This window comes from Myxine glutinosa, chromosome 4 (genome assembly GCF_964187855.1).
Source record: "Myxine glutinosa chromosome 4, kmMyxGlut1.1, whole genome shotgun sequence".
Lineage (NCBI taxonomy): Eukaryota > Metazoa > Chordata > Myxini > Myxiniformes > Myxinidae > Myxine > Myxine glutinosa.
The window spans coordinates 119318848-119342715 of NC_136264.1; the positions used below are offsets into that span (position 1 = coordinate 119318848).

Here is a 23868-nt window from a genome sequence, read left to right on the forward strand (position 1 = left end):
GCTGAAGCAATTCCAATGATTCCAATGGAAGGAACATGCAGGGAAGGAATCCCTGAAAAACAACCAGAAAGGTAGGAAGGAATGACAAGGTAGGAATGACACGGTAGGATGGGATTATTCATTTTTTCTGAAAAGGATACATCCAACCAAAAAAGTAACTGGATCTGGATCTAAAAAGGAAAAGTAACTGGATAAAAAAGTAACCCTGATAATCTGGTAATAAATCAGCAAGAGAAGATCCAGATTTAGGTGATCGACGTTTCACCCTCTCGCTACTTCCTCAGGACACTAGATGGGTTAAAGGGGACAAAAGCACAACCACACCGGTAATTTCAGGCATTAACTAGAACGGCACTGGGTAGAGCGCATTCTTCCACCAGGCTGAACAGTTTGTTTTGTATCCCACTGATGGGCCTGATCTAGATTCGGACCTGACCCAAAATCTAATCGGCTTGTTCTTGTCACCGAACCAACTTTTCCACTATGTTTAGTCATAACTCGTCCATAACTTTTTTAAATATCACGTTATTTTATAAATATCATTTTATGATATGATTTTTATTTAATTAAAATATCATATCATTTTAAATATCATATCGCTTTTTGCCCGATCTCTCAATGGTCAAGAATCGCTTTAAAATTAAATAACTCTCGTATCCGACTCCATATTCAGATCTTCACCAAAATCGAATCGATTTGTCCTTGTCAGACATCCAACCTGTCCACCAGGTTTCGTCCAAATCTGTCCACAACTTTTTGAGATATCCTGCTTTATATAGTTTTTAGCCCTATCTCTCAATGATGAAGAAACACTGAAAAATTCTACTAGCCGGATCCGAATCCGGATCTTTACCAAAATCTAATCATTTCGTCCGTGTCACATACACTACCTCGCTGCGAAATTTTGTCTGAATCCATCCTCAACTTTTTGAGATATCTTGTTCATAAACAGACAAAACAAAGACAGGGGTGAAATAAATAATTATAACAATGCATCCTTGGTATCATGACAGCTTAACATATACACCTTATCCTTTGACTCAGGAAACACATGACTAAGAAAGGAGACGACGAGACAAAATAAAAACTTGTGCTGCGCGAGCAGGGCTTGTTCGCGTGGTGCAAATCCCCACAATCACTCTCGGCTCATGCTTCATCCCAGTCGGCTGCAGGAGTCCCATCCGTGCACGCAGCGGTTCCATGCGGGGCTTGTCCTTGCTGCGCCCTGCATGCCTTCCTTCCAGGACTCGTGAGATCTCTAGCAGCAACAGAAACTCACCAGTGTGAACCCTCCAGCACAAACCACAGATGATGAAGGACTGAACAAACAACTGGACTGCATGACTCCCACTCACCAGCTCACTATAACTCCCCCGCGAATGATTCCCCCTCGAGCTCTCGCCATGACTCCCCCTCGAGCGCCCAATACGACTCCTCCTCGAGAGCCCGCTACGACTCCCCCTTGAGCTCCCGCTACGACTCCCCCTTGAGTGCCGGCTATGACTCCCCCTCGAGTGCCCGCTACAACTCCCCCTCGAGCGCCCGCTACGACTCTCCCTCGAGCGCCCGCTACGACTCTCCCTCGAGCGCCCGCTACGACTCCCCCTCGAGCGCCCGCTACGACTCCCCCTCGAGCGCCCGCTACGACTCCCCCTCGAGCGCCCGCTACGACTCCCCCTCGAGCGCCCGCTACGACTCCCCCTCGAGCGCCCGCTACGACTCCCCCCTCGAGCGCCCGCTACGACTCCCCCTCGAGCGCCCGCTACGACTCCCCCTCGAGCGCCCGCTACGACTCCCCCTCGAGCGCCCGCTACGACTCCCCCTCGAGCGCCCGCTACGACTCCCCCTCGAGCGCCCGCTACGACTCCCCCTCGAGCGCCCGCTACGACTCCCCTCGAGCGCCCGCTACGACTCCCCCTCGAGTGCCCCTTACGACTCCCCCTCGAGCGCCCGCTTCGACATCTCCCAAAGGTGAAGAATCACTTTAAAAATTCTAGTAGCCGGATCCGAATCCAGATCTTCACCAAAATCAAATTATTTAGTCTTTGTCACATACGCGACATATCTGCCAAATTTTGTTTGTCCGAATCCATCCACAACTTTTTGAGATATCTTGTTCACAAACGGACAGACAGACAGGGGTGAAAACATAACCTCCATCCACCTTTGGTGCCGGAGGTAATAAGGATCTTTTATTTATAACAATCGATTGTTGTCGTGGCTGTGGCTGTGGTTGTTGTTGTTTGTGGGCTCCTGTGTTGTTTTGTATATTTTTCTATTGCTTCGCAAAATATCACTACTCTATATATATTTTTGTATGCTGTTCCGTGTCTTTCTAAAGGGTTTCTACTGTCGTAGAATAATAAATGTTTCCGTTCAAACTGCTGTGTAAATAAACCATACATTAACGCTTCTTCCTCTTCTTCAAACTCGCAAAGAGGCTTTTCGAACTGGCAAATTCGTGATTAAACAAACAATTTTTTACGGCGTAGATGTTTGGTTCCTTTGTTTACAGCGTTTGTCTCTCCGTATGTATGTATGTCCCTCACATATTTATCCTACATATTGGGTGAGTTTTACAGCCGACAATTATACTTCTGAAAGGTAGAATGTAATGCCATTCGGCTTTGCCAGTTATGCTTCTTTCAACATCCTTTAGGGAACGTTCATATATTACATCACTATACCTGGTTGGGGCAAATTATCACACCTGATGATTGGGGGGAACTGAAATTATGACAACAGAGTGATAATATATGACCTGGGGGGGGGGGGGGGGGGGGGGGAAGGGGTGCATTCCCCACCCAGATCATATATAATTAAAACTTTGAGTGCTCTTCAAACATTGAAGCATTTCTTATGACTGCCTCCAGCTACCCTAAGCCTAGTGTTTGCTCAGCGGTTATGGTGGAGGGCTTGGGATCCTAGGGTCCTGAGTTTGAATCCTGGTCAGTTGTTGAATTAACACCAGGTGGGGTTGACTCAGCCTGTCATCCTTCTGAGGTCGGCAAGACGAATACCAACTCACTGGGTCCTCTCTCAAGGAGGTTGGTGGCAGGATTTGCGCTCCAGCCACCGTAAAACACCTCATTCCGTAACACACACAGTGAGTGGTGTGTGTTGGGATGTTGTGAGGTCACTTTGATAGTGTTGACTAACTGACCAACATATAAAAACAAGAAGACGTCATGCGAAGCACGATACTTGCAAAATCCGCCCCCCCTCCCCCCCCCCCCCCCCCCCAAGAAAAAAATTCCATTGATACAGCAAATTGTCCATTTCATCAAGATTAAAATTGACAATCTTGATCAAAGCTCTGGTCAATAGGAAGAAAAGTGATGATTTTTCAGATGAAAAATGATGATTTTGGAAGGTTGACCTTGAGTTGACCTTTGACCTTTTGACCTCAAAAATAGTTGGTTTTCCTATTTAGTGACTCAATGTGCAAATGCTGTTCAATTTTCAAGTCAATCGGATGAAAATTGAGGACTTAAAAAACATTTGGCCTATGTTGACCTTTTGGCCTATGTTGACCTCAAAAATAGATGGTGGTTGAATTCAGTGACCATATATGTAAATCTTCTTAGAAGTACAAGTCAATCAAATGAAAATTGGTGATTTTCGAAATTCGGCCTATGTTGACCTTTTGGCCTATGTTTACCTAAAATATAATATGTGGTTGAATTCAGTGACCAGATATGCAAGTCCTCTTCAAATTTCAAGTCAATCGGATGAAAATTGAGGATTTTAGAAATTTGGCCTATGTTGACCTTTTGGCCTATGTTGACCTCAAAAATACTTGGTGGTTGAATTCAGTGACCAGATATGCAAGTTCTCTTCAAATTTCAAGTCAATCGGATGAAAATTGAGGATTTTAGAAATTTGGCCTATGTTGACCTTTTGGCCTATGTTGACCTCAAATATACTTGGTGGTTGAATTCAGTGACCAGATATGCAAGTCCTCTTCAAATTTCAAGTCAATCGGATGAAAATTGAGGATTTTAGAAATTTGGCCTATGTTGACCTCAAAAATACTTGGTGGTTGAATTCAGTGACCACATATGCAAGTTTTCTTCAAATTTCAAGTCAATCGGATGAAAATTGAGGATTTTAGAAATCTGGCCTATGTTGACCTTTTGGCCTCTGTTGACCTCAAAATACTTGGTGGTTGAATTCAGTGACCAGATATGCAAGTCCTCTTCAAATTTCAAGTCAATCGGATGAAAATTGAGGATTTTAGAAATTTAGCAAAGTTGGTGACCTTTGGCCTATGTTGACCTTTTGACCTATTGACCCCATAAACAATAGGCTTCTTGCTTTTGACCAACTCTACCATTTGGTGACGTTTCGTGAAGATCGTTTGAAAATTGTGACCTGTAGGCCGGTGACGGACAAACAGACAAACAGACAAACAGACAGAACCGCAAATGGAACCGACCAATATACTTGAAAAATCTTCGATTTTGCAAGTAATAAACCAGTGTCTCAATGCAATCTCTTCACTTCCATGGTGACACAGCTTGGAGGCTTGGAGTACTTCAAAATAATTTAATACTTACATTATTTGCTAACTGGTATCTCCACCCACGTCATACTATCCTCTTCAACTAAAATATCAAACAAGCCCGGCTACGCCGCTGTTAGACTTTCGGTCTTGTTACTCTTGTTATTTTGGACAGAAAGTGAGGGGGTTATGGTTCGTGTTGCACACAGACATCGATGAGTGCAAGACTGATGGTTCTACACTCTGCCCTGGAAGCCAAAAATGTCTCAACACAGCTGGATCATATTATTGCCAGCCCATATGCGTCCTTGGTTACATCGCCGACCGAGTGCGCGGCTGTGTGGGTGAGGCATGGGGCATCCTTTTGAGAAACAAAAGTTATTGCTCGAGTATTTGTCTTTTCTTTAACTTCAAATGTTTTTAGTCTTGGAATAATTTTTTTTTCTTTCTTGATTTGTGTTCTGTGCCTTAGTGGAAGTTTCTAATGAATCTCATGTGAAATTGACCGTTTCCATAGCTGATAAATTTACGCTGTTCAGGTTGTTGTTCCATCCTAGGGTATTGGCCAAGCAGCTCTCAACCAGAAGAGGAATTTGGAATTTGGCATGGGTGTGGGCACACATTGTCCGACTCTTTTGAAAAGGTGACGTAGGATTTTTTTCACATCTTTAAGTCAATGCTAGCACATGTGACTGCTGGCTTAACATCCGCTCCAAGGGATGGCGCGCTCACTGGTACAACGATCTGCCTGTGAAGCACCAGGATTACAGTTAATAGTCGGGTTGGAAATAAAACACAAACTGGACTGTTTGAAGGAGAGTGTGCTGCCTTGTTTTTTTTATTAACTTGTCCACCCTTTTTGCTTACGTACATGAGTGACTAATATACTCCATCAGAGTACATTGCCATTTTGTAATATCCATCGCAGCCTTGACTTGAGGTTGAAAATGTAGGTCATGCCGTGAAGTGTGAAGCTGAAATGTAGAGCTGTGTTGTGGGGATTACAATTCATCAGTTATATTTTTCACTTTTTGATTTCTGCTTTTACATAAAGTTATCTTTCTATAGTTGTGTATTTTTGTCGTTTATGACCTTAAGATCAGGATGAATGCCTGACCCACAAACACACCTGCTCACCTGAAGAGTACTGTGTCAACACCATCGGCTCTTTCCGCTGCAAACAGGAGAACTTTGTGTGTGCCAAAGGACTTCAGCTCGCAGAAGAGAACAAATGTGTCGGTAAGGATAGTGTGGCGGAAAAATCAAATTGATATTCAGGTGTGACTGTAACTTGACTTGTTTACAAATAGATTCCAAAAATCTGATTGCAGTTTTTTTCTTCTTTTTCTTCTTTTTTTCCCCCGACAGACTCTAAGGCTCATGGAAGAGCTGCAACACAAATCGCACACACACCTGTAGACAGATACGTGAGACAACACCAAACTCGACTTGGACAAAAACAGTTACTGAACTTGGGGAAAGTGAAAGCACTTCCCACATAACTCTGGATTTCTGTTACGGGGTCCCCCCTTACCTCTGGTCTCGGTGGACCTCCGAACCCCGAGAGGGTCCCCGGCAGAAAGATGTGTTATCCTTGTTTGAAATCTAGCAAATAATGAAACCCTCAATGGAACCAGCAAATGAAACAGTCAAATCAAGAATGCAACCACACCAGGTTATAAACAAACAATAATATATTATAAATCACACACAAAGAGCCATACAACAATGGGGGCAATCACCCCTACTTTCAAATCTTACGATGATATCCTTGTCAAGCCCCTTAACCCCACACTCACGGCACCTCCCCCAATGTCTCTGCAAACCCTCCAAGGCGAAGTCCCAATGTCTCTGTGCGCTCCCGCGATCGGGGAGTCAAGGCCCGATGGTCAATTGAGGCGTAGGCGAGCGAGACGACCCCGAGGTCACGTTGTTCAGCACCCAGCAACACCGGTGGAAAGGAACCTCACAAAGACACGCTCCGACGTACACGTTGCGGTTCAATCCGCGAGCCTCCGTATAATTCTCACGTGCCCCTTTCTGGCACAGCCGTCCCCGGCAAACCACTGGGGAATAATGCCAAGCCGACACGACAAAAACCTGTTCCCTGCAGGTTGCTCGCGTGGCGAAGATGGCGGACGGCTTTCACTCCAACCCGGGCTTTGAGGCCCGGATCCTCCGGAACCGCAATGAGAATACCCGACGACACAGGCTCCACGCACTCCGGCGATATTTCTTATCGCCCGAACTTCCCTTCAAGGACGCAAAGTTCACTCGCACTGTACGTCGAACGCTCGGGCCGGAGTTTCAACAACCACGTCTTTTTTCGATGTCCCCCCGCCTCTTTCTTCCTCGCTCCACCTCTTCCGGTCACGATCCGGATTTCCGGCCACATTTTACCAGGAGCGCTTTTAAATCTTTTAACCACAACAACCCTTTCCCTTAAGTCACAATAAGCATAATATCTAGAACCAACAATGATAACAACAACCATAATGAGGGCCGAATCCGTAACAGTACCAGCAAAGCCATATTTTATTTAAGGCGTCTCTTTTCTCTCCGCACTGTGGGGCAATTAAGAAGGAATTTCCTTCTCTCCAAAGATGCCAACCTATGAGGTTTGTCCATGCTCTATTCTCTAAATGCTGATTCTCATTCGAGGAAGCAGCACGTACCATTTTTAAAGTGTTTCGTTTGGCTTGGCCAGGGTCAGAATCAAATTCAGTCTCAAGGCAGATGCTCTTACCATTACGCAAGATGGCTTCCACATGAATCGTCTTCATGACCTGTTTAAGCTGGTAGTTTCAGAGAATTATGTCACATGTAAAGATCTAAAGAGCATTGTTGCTTGTCTGCTTATACTGACGTACCTGTACTGCATTTAAGAAGTTGTCATGTTGCATGCAATATGACACCTGAGTTTTGATTTTAATCAAGGCACAAATTATTTGCAGGCCTTTAATGAAATGTTGATAGTGGCTTTAGAGTTATTTTATACATTATCATCAGTAGGGTAAATACAAATCCATGTGTTTTTATGGTTTAGACATCACGTTGCTTTCTGTTTTGGACATCATGTTGCAGATATCGATGAGTGCAAGACTGGTGCCCATGTCTGTGGAATAGGGAAACAGTGTCGGAACACGCACGGTTCCTATCACTGCCTGACAGACCGGCTTTGCCCACTGGGGTTTCACATCAGTGATACAGGCAGTTGTGACGGTGTGTGAAACATGAACCTTATCGACTCTAAACTCTATCATTTGATGCTTTATTTAAGTTTATTTTGTGTTTTCTTGATCCATCCAACTTTACTCATACAGGAAGCAAATTGTTACTTTTAATTGTACAGGAAACCACGTAAGCACATCCTTGATCAACAAGATAATTTAATGATAAACCACCTAATGTCTGTTGGTCATACCAAGTGGTGTATACATCTTTATTTATTTATTATGTATAATGTGTCTAAAATTAGTTGCTTTATATAGTGACATGAAAATATCTTTGTTTAATCTCAATATACTATTAAAAATTGTTAAAATCTGGGATTTTCAGCTGAAATTCTGTGGCATGTAATGAGTCCTGGCATCACAGGTTGATGGCAGCAAAATCAAAATAAAGAGAGTTGGGACTGGCTCAGCATTGAATCCAAGATCAGTCTAACGATGAGCAAAAAAAAAAAGAAGAATTGGACATTATAAATCAGTTGTTTCATCTGGAAGTGTTGGCTTGAAGCCGTATCAGTTTGATCCATACAATTCGGCTGACTCGGGAAATTTTGGCTCAGTGAAAAATGCGAGAGTGATGATATTGGTCAGCACACCATTACCTTTTGAACGTGCACTGATATGGACAGATAAAATCTTCCCAATTTATGGATTTCAAAACGTAAATTGCTTTGAAATAGTCATAAATTGAATGGCCTGATCAGATGTTTTACCTCCTGCTAGGCCCAATGTGAAGGTTTGCTTTGGCTACTGCTTCCCATCTCTCTGACTCATTCCGATCTTTTATCAGACGTACAAAGTGTCCAAATCTGACAGCTTCTCATTGGGCCATTTGTGGACCTTGGCACCATATTAACGGGTGTTAATACACCCTCCAATAACGCATCCTTTTGAGATTTTGCCAAAAAAAACATTTCACTTACGATGATGAGTGGGAAAAAACCAGGAATGTAACTCACACTTCATTTTGTTTTTCGGGATGGTCACTGGTAGTACGCGTATGAGAATGCCACCCTATTACGTCACTGGTGAAAGGTGCGGAAAATAATTTTTTACACACTGCCAACCTTTTGATTTCAAGCTTTTATATCTTCGGATTTGAGTAGAACAACCTTTTAGAAAATCTTGGGGTTTGGAGATTAATCTAAGATCAAGCATGGTAGAGGGGGTTTTGGATTTGGTATATTCCAAGATTGCATTTATAGTCTTCTTTCTTCAGCTGTCCGTCGCTAACGCCGATGACCGTAAAGGCGTATGGGTCAACACTTGTCTGCGCGACGATGGGAAAAGAGGGCTTTCCCAACACCTCCACGCCTTGCACAGTACCAAAGAACAGCTGCTGTCGTGCCACCAGCAGTTGCTCTCTCTGGGCTCCTGTTCTCCAAATCCAGTGGTACACTAAAGTGTAACCACTGGGGAGTACAGGAGCTGCCCCGCAGTAGCCACATTAGTGGCCTAGTTGCTGCCACCCGTTGACTTCAAAAAGTTCTTCCGCGTGCCAGCAAGTATTTCCACCACTGACTAAGAAGTTAATCTGCCGGAGGGAACATCCATCGTCCTGCTGCCGACGTCTTCACCGTAACCCTGGCAAGGGAGGCTTGCAGGTACTCAGCCTTGCCCAAGGGCCTCCTGTGAGCTAGCGGATGAAAGGGGTGCTCTAATGTCCCATTCACAGACCTTCAGTCTGTGCCGCTGCTGAGTATTGGCATTTATAGTACAAAAGTGGTAACATTACTGTTCAAGGTATTCTTCAGCTTCGAATACATCTGTCCAGTTTCAGGAGGGGAATCATTGGGATGGTTCAGGACATCATTCTTAAATTGCCTCCTTTGTATAATAAATAAATAAACTTCTTGCCCCATCTGCCCCACCTCCTTCCCTCCCCCGCAAGGAGCTTTCTTTAATATGGATGTCTGAGTCTGTGATAGGCAATTATCACCATTCTGTGCAACAACCCTCTGTAAATTTCAACAAGTTTGATATTTTTCTTGACCAGGAATTTAATAAATATTTTCTTTTTTCACCCTTGTCCTTATCGCACTTGTCACCATTTTGATCTTCAGTGGATATATTAAGTAGGTTATTAGTTGATTATGGTTATTAGTTGTCTATAATGGTGTCTTCCACGAAGAATTGGTGAGTTGTGCTGCGGAAAGGTAATGGCAAACCACCCAGCAGAACCCTTGCCTAGAGATTGCTTTGGCGGTGCCACACTGTAAATAGTATGGTGCATTGTTGAAGATTATAAAAGCAGGAAACGTATGATTATGGAAATTGGTTGCCATAACTTTAAAAAAAAAAGTAATCATAAATTATGTAACTTTTAATAAATACTACTATTCTTTTTATAAGCAAAAATCGGGCTAGAATTTTAACCATGCTCATTAATATACAAATGGTGTCTTCAAGGAATGTATCGTCTATATGTAGAAGGTAACGTGGTCCTTCAAACCGTGTGCACTCAGATGTTGATGAGTGTGTGCAGCACTCTGGAAGACTTTGTGCACACCTCTGCAAGAACACGTATGGCTCATATTCCTGCTCTTGCACCCAAGGGTTCAAACTTGCTGCTAACAAGCATTACTGTGAGGGTGAGTTGGAACCTTCCTGAGAGTATCTGCTGTCCATAAGACCCCAAAATATTGCAGACATCTACAAGCCATTTGTTCTTCCTTTTCAGGGTCAAACATGTCTTTCAAACCAAAAATGGGAAATGCTTTGAGGAATATTAAGTAATTGGATTATGTGGCCAGTGATGAAGGTTTTGGAAGAACAAGATGGTCAGTCATTCTTTGACTGATCATTGTTAAGAACCTTTAGTCTTGGTGATTCCAGTCCAAGTCTTGGATGTTCTGGTGTGAAATATAACACAACAATACGCTTTGGTCTTTCCCTGCAAATGGTTCAGATATTGATGAATGCCAGGGACATCCCTGCAGCCAGAAATGCATCAACGTGCATGGCTCCTACCAGTGCTATTGCCGTCGTGGATTCCACCTCAGTGAAATGGATGGCTCTACTTGCACAGGTCAGGTCATTGCCTGTTACCAATTTGTAGTCTATTGTCTGGCCTTTGCACATCTCCAAACAAGCTAACTTGTAGAAGAACACTCATTGTCAAGGATGGTGCCGACAAACAGTTTGACTGATAGGTTTTTTTTAAAACTTAAGGTTAAGAAAGATATGTTGACTGTTGCACGAATCAAGTAATGCTGTTATTTTGGACATTAGCCCCTTCATGTCCGAAACGTCAGCCTTGGTATCCCCCTTTCAAACTTCAGTTGGTAACACCTATTGATCAAGGTAACTTATGGTCTCTGTGACTTGAATGAGTGCAGCAATGTGGCCCATAAAAGGTGCACAGTCATTGCCATCAGTACTGTTTTTAGATGATTGGCACTTGTGGATTGGATATATATGTGTGGGCACTTGATTGGCTGTCAAATGCATTTATCTTTCTTATCCATATCTGAAACACCCCAAACTCAACAAATAAGGACTTTTTCGTAGCCTTTGAGGAACTTGTCTCTGTTATTATTACCTCCAACACCTGGAGGTTAAGTTTTCACCCCTGTGTTTCCATCATGTCGGTCTGTCTCCGTTTGCTTGTTACTTGCAAAATCGAAGATTTTTCAAATATATTGGTTGGTTGAGTTTGTTATTACTTGGCAAAAAAAATATTTTTTGACAAGTCTGTTTGTTGATCACTCTGGTTTGTGTGTTTGTTTGTCTGTCCACTCACTTATACTTGCCTACAGGTCACAATTTTAAACAGATCTTCACGAAACTTCGCCAAATGGTAGAGTTTGTGGTCCGACAAAATCCTATATATTTTTGAGGTCAAAAGATCAAAAGGTCAACATAGGCCAAAGGTAAACCGCTTTTTTCAAATTTCTAAAATCCTCAATTTTCATCCGATTGACTTGAAATTTGAAAAGGATTTACATATCGGCTAACTGAATTCAACCACCAACTATTTTTGAGATCAGCATAGGCCAAAAGGTCAACATAGGCCAAAGGTCAACAACCATTTCAAATTTCTAAAATCCTCAATTTTCATCCGATTAACTTGGAATTTTAATGATTTTTCATATCAACGAACTGAATTCAACCACCAGCTATTTTTTTTAGGTCAACATAGGCCAAAAGGTCAACCTAGGCCAAGTTTCAATAATGCTCAATTTTCATCCGATTGACTTGAAAATTGAACAGCATTTGCACATTGAGTTACTAAATAGGGAAACAAACTATTTTTGAGTCAAAAGGTCAAAGGTCAACTCAAGGTCAACCTTCCAAAATCATTTTTCACCTGAAAAATCGTCACTTTTCTTCCTATTGACCCAAGCTTTGATCAAGATTGTCAATTTTAATCTTGATGAAATAGACAATTTGCTGTATCAATGGAATTTTTTTTCTTGGGGGTGGGGGGGCGGATTTTGCAAGTATTGTGCTCCGCATGATGTCTTCTTGTTTGTTTGTTTGTTTGTTTGTTTGTGAGTGTGATAACTAACGATCACTTTCAGTTATCTTCGTCAAATTCCAAAAAGAGGACTCCGAAGGAAAAATGTGAGGCTGTCAATGTTATTTGACTGACTGTGTGTGTGTGTGTGTGTGTGTGTGTGTGTGTGTGTGTGTGTGTGTGTGTGTGTGTGTGTGTGTGTGTGTGTGTGTGTGTGTGTGTGTGTGTGTCAAGGGTACAGGTGACAGTGACGTCATTTGCATTTGAAACGTTACTGTGGCATTTTGTAACGTATTATTTTGAAAATAAACTCTCGAATATGAACAAATAAGATGCTTTATTTTTCATTGATAGAAATGATTCCTGTGCAACTGGTGAGAAAGAGATCGTCAAAATGACCATGTTCAAAGGTCAAGGTTCTCTCGATTTTCGTCATATCTGTCAGGCGACTGCCTGACACCTTCTTGTGTTTGTGTGTAGGATATGTCAAAAAGTTATGAACAGATTCGGAAAAAACTTGTTGGACATGTTGGGTGTGTGCCAAGGACGAATTTATTAGATTTTGGTGAAAATCCAGATTCAAATCAGGACACTATAATTTTAAAAGTGATTCTTCAGCATTGATAGGGCCAAACATTATATATAGCATGATATCTCAATAAAGTTATGAACGGTTTTAGACAAAACGTGGTTGACATGTTATGTGTGTTCCAAGGACCAATTTCTTCGATTTTGGTGAAGATCTGGATTGAGATTGGGATACGAGAATTTTATATATATTTTTTCGAAGTGATTCTTCACCATTGAGAGATGGCACATAATGATACATAGCACAATATAAAAAAAGTTGTGGACAGATTCGGACAAAACATGGTGGATGAGTTTGGTCGGTGACAAGAACAAGCCGATTCGATTTTGGTTAAGGTCCGAATCTAGATCCGGCCTTTCAGTGGCCTATGACATGTAAACTGTTCTGCCTGGCTCGATTTTAGTGTCGTTCTAGTTTAACAAGGAATTATAGACTTCATAACGCAGTACTTTCAGGCAAATATATGTGATTAACAAATGGAATCTAAAGCGAAGTTGATGGCACGCCATCGCATATCCCCATGCTTTTCACCTAAAGCAAAGTTAAAATATGGAAAATGTTCCACCAGGAATGTTATGACTCAATATCGAATTTTGAGTAAAGCGACTCTTTCCATTTTGAACCCGCTGACCTAAAGTCCCCACCCCCTGGGGCATGATCCCCAGGGGTAAAATCCCCCCAAAAATCGTTACATATTTCATGCATATCCCAATGCTGATTCTATATACAAAGTTTCATTTAAAAATGTGGCCGTAATTGCATGTTTGGTAATTGACCTTTTGACCTCGTACCAGGGGGTGGAGCCAAAAATGATACTGCCCTCACACCTTCTTGCCATGTGGTGATCATAACTACCAAGTTCGGTGAATTTCTGCACAACATTTTAGGGGGAGAAAGTGTGAAAGAAGGATGGACAGGCGGAGCCGATTACAATATCCCACCCCACTTTCTTTTCTTTTTTTTAACACCGTGGGGATAATGACAGCATTCAAACCGTGTGATGGAAAACTTTGTGATATAACAAAAAAATAAAAGAGACAACTGGCTTGATATCTCCAAAGAGTGATATATGCTACATGATATAGCATTCTTGCTGACTCGGTGCTATATAAAGTTTTCTTGGGTCACAACCTGCCAGCGATCAGATCCAGCTGGGTATATTTTTTATTTTTTATTTTATTTTTTTTTGTATACTGAATCGAGGCTCGTGAAAGAGCTAACATTTACTTCACAAACAAATCAACCAGACAAACAAAACACACAAAAAGCGGGAGCGGAAAACAAGATGGGGAGAGAAGGGGAAGCACACAAACACAACATTTGAGAGCAGGGAGATGTGTGGAAGGGAGAGGGCTTGGGGGGAGGAGGCGTGGGAAGGGGGGGGGGGGGCGGGAGAAGTATAAAACACAAGGACACCAAGGACTTCCAGGACAGAAGTTGGTATTTCAAAAAAGTGGAATTGGGGTGAAATTAGCGGGCGTAGAAAAGATCAAGGTTTTGGATGGGGGAAGATAAGAGATGGTGGTGAACAGCTGTTTTAAAGACCTGGAGGGTGGAGTGGGATTGAAGAGAGTGAGGGAGTTTGTTCCAGAGGCGGGAGAAAAGAGGAATGAAGGAGTGAAGGTGAGCAGAGAGTCTTGATTTTGGCAGTTTGACCATAAGAGGGTTGCAGGCAGATCTTGTGCGACCTGTAGGAATATTTGCGGGACAGAGCCCAGAGAGGGCTGGGGGGGCAAGGCCAGAGAGGAGTCGGTAGAAGATGGAAAGACCACCAACCTGCCTGCGGTGAGTGAGTGAGTGAGCTTCTTCACCATTCACCATATTGCCATTTGCTGAGCTTTGTTCCTTCCCTTTTTGATGCATTGCAATTTTTCAGTGCTTGGATCATCCTGTGTGTACAGATATCAATGAGTGCATCCAGTTTGGTGACAGAGCAATATGTTTGTACGAATGTGTCAACACACTGGGCAGCTACCGTTGCCGCTGTCCCCCTGGCTATGATCGTGCTTTGGATGGGCGTCTCTGCAATGGTATGAGGCATATACTTGTAAGGTCAAACTTCCACACCCTGGCCTATAATACGAGTACATTAAATGCAGCGTTGAATGTATTTTTTTTTCTACGTGTTATATGATTTTATTTTTGCACCACTGCGCCCAACCTATTCCACTCCCTTATAGCTACTGTGTTTTGAACAAGAACAGGAGGTATTAATGAAGTTGTTTGTAAACCTCACTGCAGAAAACTGCAGTACTCAAGATTTTAAGCTGTGAACTGAACTTCTGGAAAACTAAATAACAACAGAGCATTTTGTGTTATGTTGAACCGCTGTGTATATCGATTATATTTTAGATGCAAAATTTATGACCCAATTTCATTGATGCACAAAATTGCTTGGATATGACCAAGCTTTTAAATGCCTTAGCGTAAACAATATACATTACAGTAGGATAGTAGATTGAGGTGCGAACAAGCACACCATTGGAAACGCCCACGGCTAACTTGGGCATCACCAACATTCAAGGTATAAGATCAACTTGTCATTAAAGTGGACATCTTTTATGGTTAGGTTTGAATATGTTTTCATCGAATTAGACAACTTTGTCTAACTAACTGTACTTAAGACCGCCCAGGCATGCTAGTCATCGAGCAAGTGGTCTGATGTGCACTGCAAGGCCTGATCAGAGAAATGCTGCGAATGTCATCTTAAAACCAATTGCTGTGGCCACAGATGTTGCATATAATATGTGCATGCTTCACTTGTTATGGTTAAATCAAACAACTTTGTTCCAATTTCATTATTGAAAAGAAAAATAAATAAAAATATTTTTAACTGCAGTGGCAACAGGTTATATACAGTGCCTTCAGAAAGTATTCACACCCCTTGACTTTTTCACATTTTGTTGTGTTACAGCCTGAATTTAAAATGGATTATATTGAGATTTATGTTGTCGTAAATCGTAAAATCACTTTTTACGCATCGTAAAAAAACATTTTTTTTGGTCCAATGCAATGTTTCCTTTGAGTCACTTTCAGAAATAACATTTTTCTGTATTTTTTGGCGTTAACAAAAAAAACAATCCAAGTAGATTTTATGGGTCTAAATTATGTAAGCAATTTTTTTTTTTTTTTGATATTTAAAAGTGGTTTTCATTGCAGATATTGATGAATGCGCAATGCAGAGCCACAACTGCTCCACATCTCAAATTTGCTTGAATGTTGGAGGTGGATTTCGCTGCCTCTCGCTTTCCTGTCCCATGAACTACAAAGCAATACCGAGCCGGTGGGTTTTGCCAAGTCCGTCGCTTGGAGCCTCCAAAGCTTTGCTATATCGTGAAGAAAAGGGTTTCGCAATGAGTGCCTTATTTGCCTTATGTCGTGATTGGAACGTTTTGTCTTTGCTTGGTTTTAAAGCTATGCCTGTCCAAAAAAAAAAAAAAAAAAATCCCTTTCCAAAGTGCTGTGCATGTGTTTGGATTGTGTTGTGCTGTGCATTGTGTTGTGCTGTGTGTTGTGTTGTGTTTTGCTGTGCATTGTCTTGTGCATGTTTTGATTTTGTTGTGTTGTGCTGTGCATTGTGTTGTGTGTTGTATGTTGTGTGTGTTTTTTAGACAAACCCTGAATCAGAAGTGAAAGATGTATGTTTTCAGGATTCTCAGGGAGGTATGTTTTCAGCATCAGCCTTGTTCTTTCTACACAGGTATTCTTTGGTAATTGTTTTGCGCGTTTGTTTGTGACATATTTCGTTGGCATATTTTACTCCGAGGAGGTTTTTATGTGATGCTTTGTTGTCCAGCTTCCATATTGCTGTATTTCTGTCGATTTTTGTTTTGTCCATTTTGTTGGTCTACCTTGTATGAATGTGCACTTGGCACATTTATCTCGGCCAAATGTCATTTGAATGTCAGTGGAGTATCGCTTAACTAATTTGAGTTGTTCTGCAAATTCTTCGTTGCTCAGTGTGAAGAGTTTTAAATTATCCATGTACAGTAGATGTACCTTTCCTGGCTCTTTGCACGTTCTTTTATTGGATGTCGGGGTGTATCCGTGTCCTTGCTCATTGATGAGGTTGCTCAGAGGGTTCAGGGTCAGGCAAAACAGGAGGGGTGAAAGGCTGTTACTCTGGAAGATCCAACATCATATATTCACCCCTAGTGTTTTGGTCTTTCCTTCTGAGTGCTGTCATATCAATGTGTTGTTCCAAAGCTCCATTACTTTCTCAATCAGTTTGATTATTTGGGGGTTGAGTTTGGACATTCTTTCTGTTTGTTTTGGTGGTTTTTGTTTTTTTGTTTTTCTGTTTTATAATAGGTGGAGACAGCTGGCTTGTTCCATAGCATCCTATTTTACATTCTTTCTGTTTTGCCTCCAAGCCTCCTTGTTGTGTTAGGTGGTGGTACATTGTTATGACTAGAGTGACTCGGCGCGCTGCGTTTGCCTCACCACACATTGTTTCAGAGGGATAGGCATCTTTGACCATTTCGGTGTCTTTTGGGTCTTCAGGGTCTTTTTGGTCTTCAGGGTCTTTTGGGTCTTCGGTGTCTTCAGGGGCTTTTGGGTCTTAATGGTATTTTGGTTATTCTGGGTTTTTAAGGGTCTTTGGGGTCTTCAGGGTGTTTTGGGTCTTCAGGGTGTTTTGACTCTTCAGGGTATTTGGGGGTCTTTTGGATCCTCTGGGCCTTTAAGGGTATTTTGGGTCTTTGAGGTGTTTTAGGTCTTTGGGGTCTTCATGGTCTTCGGGGTATTTAACGGTCTTTGTGTTCTTCAGGGTGTTTTGGGTCTTCGGGGTCTTTTGGGTCTTCGGGGTCTTTTGGGTCTTCGGGGTCTTTTGGGTCTTCGGGGTCTTTTGGGTCTTTGGGGTGTTTTGGGTTTTTGGGGCCATTTGGTTCTTCAAGGTCTTTTTGAGCCTCACGGCCTTCAAGGGTGTTTTGGGTCATTGGGGTATTTTGGGTCTTCAGGGTCTTGGGGGACATAAAGGGTCGTCAAAGGTCTGAAGTGTCTCAGCAGTCTAAACGTAATTAAAAGGGTGTTCATTTTATTTGAAGAAGAAGAAGACGTTTTTGTCGCATAAAAACATACATACAAACAAACAGACAAACATACATAACCATATACGTTTGCTCTATTATAATGAGATTCCTGTCAAAGGTGTATATGTTGCTGGTAGACCAATTATTTGGCAGTATTTATGAGGTAGTTGGGTTTCTTCAGATTTTGAGATGAGGAAGCTGAGCCTTTTGTGAGCCATTCATCCATTTCCTGTTCCCCTTGGATAAGTTCATTAAATGTTCGAACGTAGTGAATGTGGAGAGCATCCAATTCCTTTAGCCAGAAGTTTGGAATCCCATCTGGGCCAGGGCTTGTGAAGTTTGCCATCTTTGCAGGTTGTTGTCGAATTTTTTTCTTCATCAAATTTTACTGGGGACATTTCCTGGAAATGTTGCCTTTTCTCTTGCAAGTTTCAGATCTATTCCACCTTGTTGTGTTATTTTCGATCTTCAAAAATTCCTTTCCCGAATCGTAGTAGTTCATTTTTTATCTCACTTGGACCGAAGTTCAGGGGAGCTTATGCGATGGCGCGTCGTCCGTCCGTCAGTCCGTAAACACTTGCAACATCTTCTCCGAAACCGCTGAAGGGATTGTGACCAAACTTGGCACAAATGATATTTGTTGTGTTGTGACTAAAGTTTGTTCACGGCGTGAAAAAAAATCGGGGCTAAGGGGGTTTACCGGTGTCAAAGTGGATCCAGGTTTGATCCCCCGAAATAGGTATTTGTTTTTTTCTCAGAACCTACACGCACAATTTTGATGAAACTTCACCACAACCTTAATCACCCGTGATCTACCAATGTTTGTTCAAGGCATTGGAAAAATTGGGGTCTGTGGCGGTGCGCGGGGTGGGAGGAGGGGGGGAGGGGTAGGGGTTGCCCCCCAAAATAGGTATTTTTTGTTTGTTTGTTTAAAGTCGTATGATTAGGTGAGTATGATTCTTCATGCTGCCCTGTCTTCTAGCATCCATTGAAATAGGTTTTAAATACCTTTAGTCAGTGCAGTATACTGTTTATTCTACCAGGTGAGCGCCAGGGATATTGCCCCTATGATTTTATTACTCTCACCAGAGAAGAGGGTATTGTGTTTGGGTCCATTTGTTTGTTTGTTTGTCTGTCTGTTTGTCCACACAGAATGTAAGTATTTGTATTAATTGCATTAGACCCTTTAGACCCAAAAGACCCTTTACACCCATAAGGCCCTTTACACCCATAAGGCCCTTTAGACCCATAAGGCCCTTTAGACCCATAAGGCCCTTTAGACCCATAAGGCCCTTTACACCCATAAGGCCCTTTACACCCATAAGGCCCTTTACACCCATAAGGCCCTTTACACCCATAAGGCCCTTTACACCCATAAGGCCCTTTACACCCATAAGGCCCTTTACACCCATAAGGCCCTTTACACCCATAAGGCCCTTTACACCCATAAGGCCCTTTACACCCATTAGATTAGACCCATAAGACCCTTTATATCCATAAGACCCTTTAGATCCATAAGACCCATAAGACCCTTTAGACCCTTAAGATCTCTGAGACCTTTTAGACCCATGAGACCCTTTAAGACTCCTTTGATCTTTTAGAGCCCTAAGACCCTGTATAATTAAATGACACCCCCATATAACACACTTTAGAAGCTTTAGATCCTCTTTGACCCTGTAGAACCCCAAATACCCTTCGCACTCCTTTCGAGCCTTTGGCGTTTAGACCTTCACACCTTTCAGACCTTTTAATACCCTGTATACCCCTTTGATGTTTCAACCCTTTTTATACGTTTTAGGACCCTTTAGACCTCTGTAGACAATTCTGACCCTTTAGACCTTAAATTTGACCATTTTGACCCTTTAGACCCCCATTTAGACCTTTTGAGACCTTTTAGATCTTCACACCGTTTGACCTTCACAACTTTTCAGACCTTTGGCGCAAAAAATGATTTATAGCATGATCGATATATCAAAAGGTTGTGGATGGATTTGAACGAAACCTGGTGGACAGGTTGGGTGTGAGTAGGGTAATAATGTTGCTTCTGGGACAGCCCGTTTAACATGGGAAATCCCTATCTAATGTCGTTTACCCCTATTTGGGAAAACACCCCTATTAATCCAAAAGACTATGGGCCCTTTGACCTTATGAACCATGAGCCAATTGATCTACTTGGAACAACCCCTAACCTTCACATTAGAGATCTGAGACAACCCCTAACCTTCACGAATGTGAAGGTTTGGGGTTGTCTCAGATCTCTAATGTGAAGGTTGGGGGTTGTATATTATTATGACCCACTCACACACAAGTCCCAACTGGAAAGTTGTGTGATCCTTCTGACCTTATGGGTCTTTTGAACCATGAGTCAATTGATCTACTTGGGTCAATACATAATGAATATATTTTAATTGAGCTAGGGATGGGATTGGGTTGGGGGCTGTATATTATTATGACTCACACATACACAAAAGTTTAACCTCAACTTTAGTTGGGGTTAAACTTTTGTGTATGTGTGAGGGATAGGGGTTCACAGATCTCTAGTGTGAACCTGTGATCCTTTTGGACCATGAGCCAATTGATCTACTTGGGCCAATACATAATGAATATATTTTAATTGAGCTAGGGATGGGATTGGGTGAAGGTTAGGGGTTCACACATACACACAAGTCCCAACTGGAAAGTTGTGGGATCCTTCTGACCTTATGAACCTTTTACTCTGGTGAATATAACCCTACAAATATTTGTTTATGCGTGAGAAATATTTTAACCTCCCTCAATGTTCTTGTCTGAGCGCCTCCAGTGCTACATACCATTTTTAAATTAAAGTATATACCAAGGTTGATTACATGGTACTTGGTTCTATCATTTATATACTTATATATCCATAAGGGAGACTATCAATTCCATTTTCTAAAATAAACCTCTTATCATCAAAAGCCCCCAATGCTTTCTTATTCATCTCTTCTGAATATAATTGATGTTTATAACTTCTTATTCCATTAATCTTTCTAAACTCTTCTTTCTTTGTTGTTAAACAGTTATAATAATCCTTAAAGTTTATTGTTTCTTTTATGACATTTTTCTTTATGCCTTTTAACTTCTTATCAGTTTTTTCGACGTTATTCACAATATATTTATAAGCATAAGCCTTAGACCTCAATCCCACAAATTCACTCATGACATTTCCTCCTAATTCATCCTTAAACTTTCCAATCACCTTTTTATTTTTGGAGGAGAACAACTCACTCTCTCGGCTGTAATTACTAGTGTCATAGATATTAATGTCCTTTTTCATGTCTGAATAAACATCATCAGTATTAATTTGCAAAATAAAACTATCTGTATCCATATAAAGTAGATTAACATCATTTTGATATTTCTTCCTCAAGTTATTATAAAAGTAATCATACATTAATGACTTTGATAAATCAAGAATTGTTGTTCCAATATAAATAGGTTTGTTCATTTCAATACTCTCTTTAACCAAATGGATCGCACAAAAGTTCTCAGTAAAGACCTCAGCTCTAGTAAAACTCGGTCTATTAATTAATTTTGATGCTTGTTCCCAAGATGTTGATAGTCTGATATTTTGTCTTTTCCTCACATTCTCCATGGTCTTACCAAAGACCGCATTATTCATCAATTTATAAAAGTCTTTCTCAAAATCGGTTTTTGACTCTGTTCTTCTTTGTGTATTGAAATCAATGTACCCCCTTAACCAATGACTTTGATTGAACTTTAGAACCCTATGGATCTTCTCTACTCTTAGACCTTTTGATAAATATTGTCGCAAATTTCTTTGGTGTAGAACATAATTTTTCTTGTTATATAATGTAGTAAGTAATTTTTCTGTTGATTCACCTATATTAAATGATCGCTGATAATCACTTAACCACTCCTTCTTTGGACTTTCTTTCTCACAAGCAAATGGGAGATCTTTGTGTAGGTTATGGAGTTCCTCTGGATATTTTAAATCAATTTCAAAATAATAACCAACCTTTGAATCATCCAATTCTTTTTGTGTAGAGATACATACATCTTGTAAAACGTTTTTGTAGTCTTTTTCCTTTACCCATCTAAGTTTTCCATAAGGAAGAGCCTGAGACATTGCCCAGCCATACAGGTTGTTTGCGTCATAGTACATCAAGTAAGAACTCTCTTTCGTTGAATCATAATTTGGAAGATATTTGTTATTTGCTTTTGCGTATCTCTTTGAACAGACTTGTGAAATTCCTCCTCTCTTTGCCTTTTCAATCATCAAAAGCATATCAACATCGGTTATCAAATCCAAATCTTGTTTTGTCATTTTCAACATCGCACTCCAGGCCAATCCAGGTGCTGTGTAGTAGTGAGCAGGATCCAATCCATATCCAGTGCGACAAACAGATCTAAAGGCTTCAAATACATCGGCCAATAAAAGCACATCAGTTTTGAGATACAAATCGTGATACTCGCCAAGATTCTTGATGTTATATTTTTCCCAAACATTTTGTGCGTGTACATAATCTTTATCAGATATATTACTGTTGTTTAATTTGTTATAGAAATTTTCTTTTGAAGGAAGTTGTGTTTCATTGAATCTCTCAAATGAGTCCATATAGTCATAGGGGTAAATTCCCTTTTGTGTTAGAAAATCTTTATCTAAAAAATACTCTGAAAGACATGGAAACTCTTTTAGATTTTGAACCAAGTTAACCAATGGACTTGCCATGAATTTAAATGTATCAAGAAATCTGATATGAGTAATAGGAGATGTGTGAATTGTTTTTGTGAATGAAATGTATTTCTGATCCGTGTTTGGAATTGCTGAGATACTTCCAGAAGTCTTTGAGAGTTCCTTGATAAATAGATGTGTATCATAATGAGCGTTGTTATGAAGAAAGACAGGAATGAAAGAGGGGAGTTGATAATTAATATTACAACTTTGATGAGCCGGACCTCTATATTTACCAGTGAGATGACAATGATCTCTAACCTTTAGGCCTTCACCAATTTTTTCCTCACAAATATGACAGGCAGCCTTTGGTTGTCTAAATTCTCTTTTTTCTTTACTCGTCAAGGACATTGGTTTATTGGTTTCTCTCATTATCTTGGTTAATCGAACACAGTCTTTTTCTAGTCGTTTCACAAACTCCTCTGAGGTATTTGAGCCTCTATACATCTCTAACTTGTTATATTTATCACCAACAGATGATTTGATATAATAACAAAAACCGCAAGGAGTATGTTTTTGATATTTATTTGTGTATGATTCTTTTGGATCTGGAGAAGCAGTATCAATTTTTTCTAAAATACTTTCAAAATCAGCATATATAACAAATGGATGTTTGATCTTTTTCTTTGCATCTTTGAATGTGATCTTTGAGCCTTTTTTAGGCATGTTGATTACCGTTGATTTATGTTCGCCACAATAATTTGAATGTTTATCTAATCTTTCTTGTGTATGGAAGAAGTTAAGACAACGCAAACAAATATATATTTTATTTGTTCTCTTACAGACTTGTGGTTTTATTAATTTAGCAATATCTTTGATGTATGTATAATGTGAATTTTCGTCTGAATTAAAATATAGAAGATTAATATGAGTTTGTTTACAATTGTCAGAAAGCTTTAAAACCTGAATGTTGTTTGTTTCTGTTAGACCATAAACATTAACTGATAAATTATTCATCTTTTCAAATTTAGGAATATCATTTAAAGTCATCGGAAACTTTAGATCTTTCGTATTTAATGTATTCTCATATTTTTTATAATGAGATACTCTTTCATCATGAAAATGTGGAGGATGTAAGTGTGCTAAAATAGACCAGAGAAAACATTTATTGTCTTTATTTTTGATATTGATAACTGCTTTTCTATTTTTGATAACACTGGGTAAATCAATGTAAGAAGAAGCTTTTAGAGGATCTGATTTAAGAATATGAATGTCTATGTAAATAATTTCTCCTATAGTGAATCCACTTCCTACGAGTGAATTACCCACACTTTCCTCTTGTTTAATAAGTTCACCATAGACTCCTGATGTTTTAAAATCTTGATATGAAGAAATAAAGTGT

General features: G+C 40.7%; 1 protein-coding gene across 2 annotated transcripts in view; it reads left to right on the forward strand.

Moving 5' to 3' along the window:
- LOC137425132 (fibulin-1) overlaps positions 1-23868 on the forward strand; it is an 87404-nt gene that overhangs the window by 44863 nt on the left and 18673 nt on the right. The window contains exons 7-13 of one of the 2 annotated variants that reach the window (XM_068113254.2): positions 4714-4848; positions 5603-5743; positions 7589-7726; positions 10200-10325; positions 10643-10762; positions 14684-14812; positions 15942-16065. In XM_068113254.2, the coding sequence (XP_067969355.1) occupies positions 4714-4848; positions 5603-5743; positions 7589-7726; positions 10200-10325; positions 10643-10762; positions 14684-14812; positions 15942-16065 (913 nt within the window). The remainder of the gene's footprint in view (positions 1-4713; positions 4849-5602; positions 5744-7588; positions 7727-10199; positions 10326-10642; positions 10763-14683; positions 14813-15941; positions 16066-23868) is intronic. The other variant, XM_068113255.2, reaches the window with a different exon arrangement.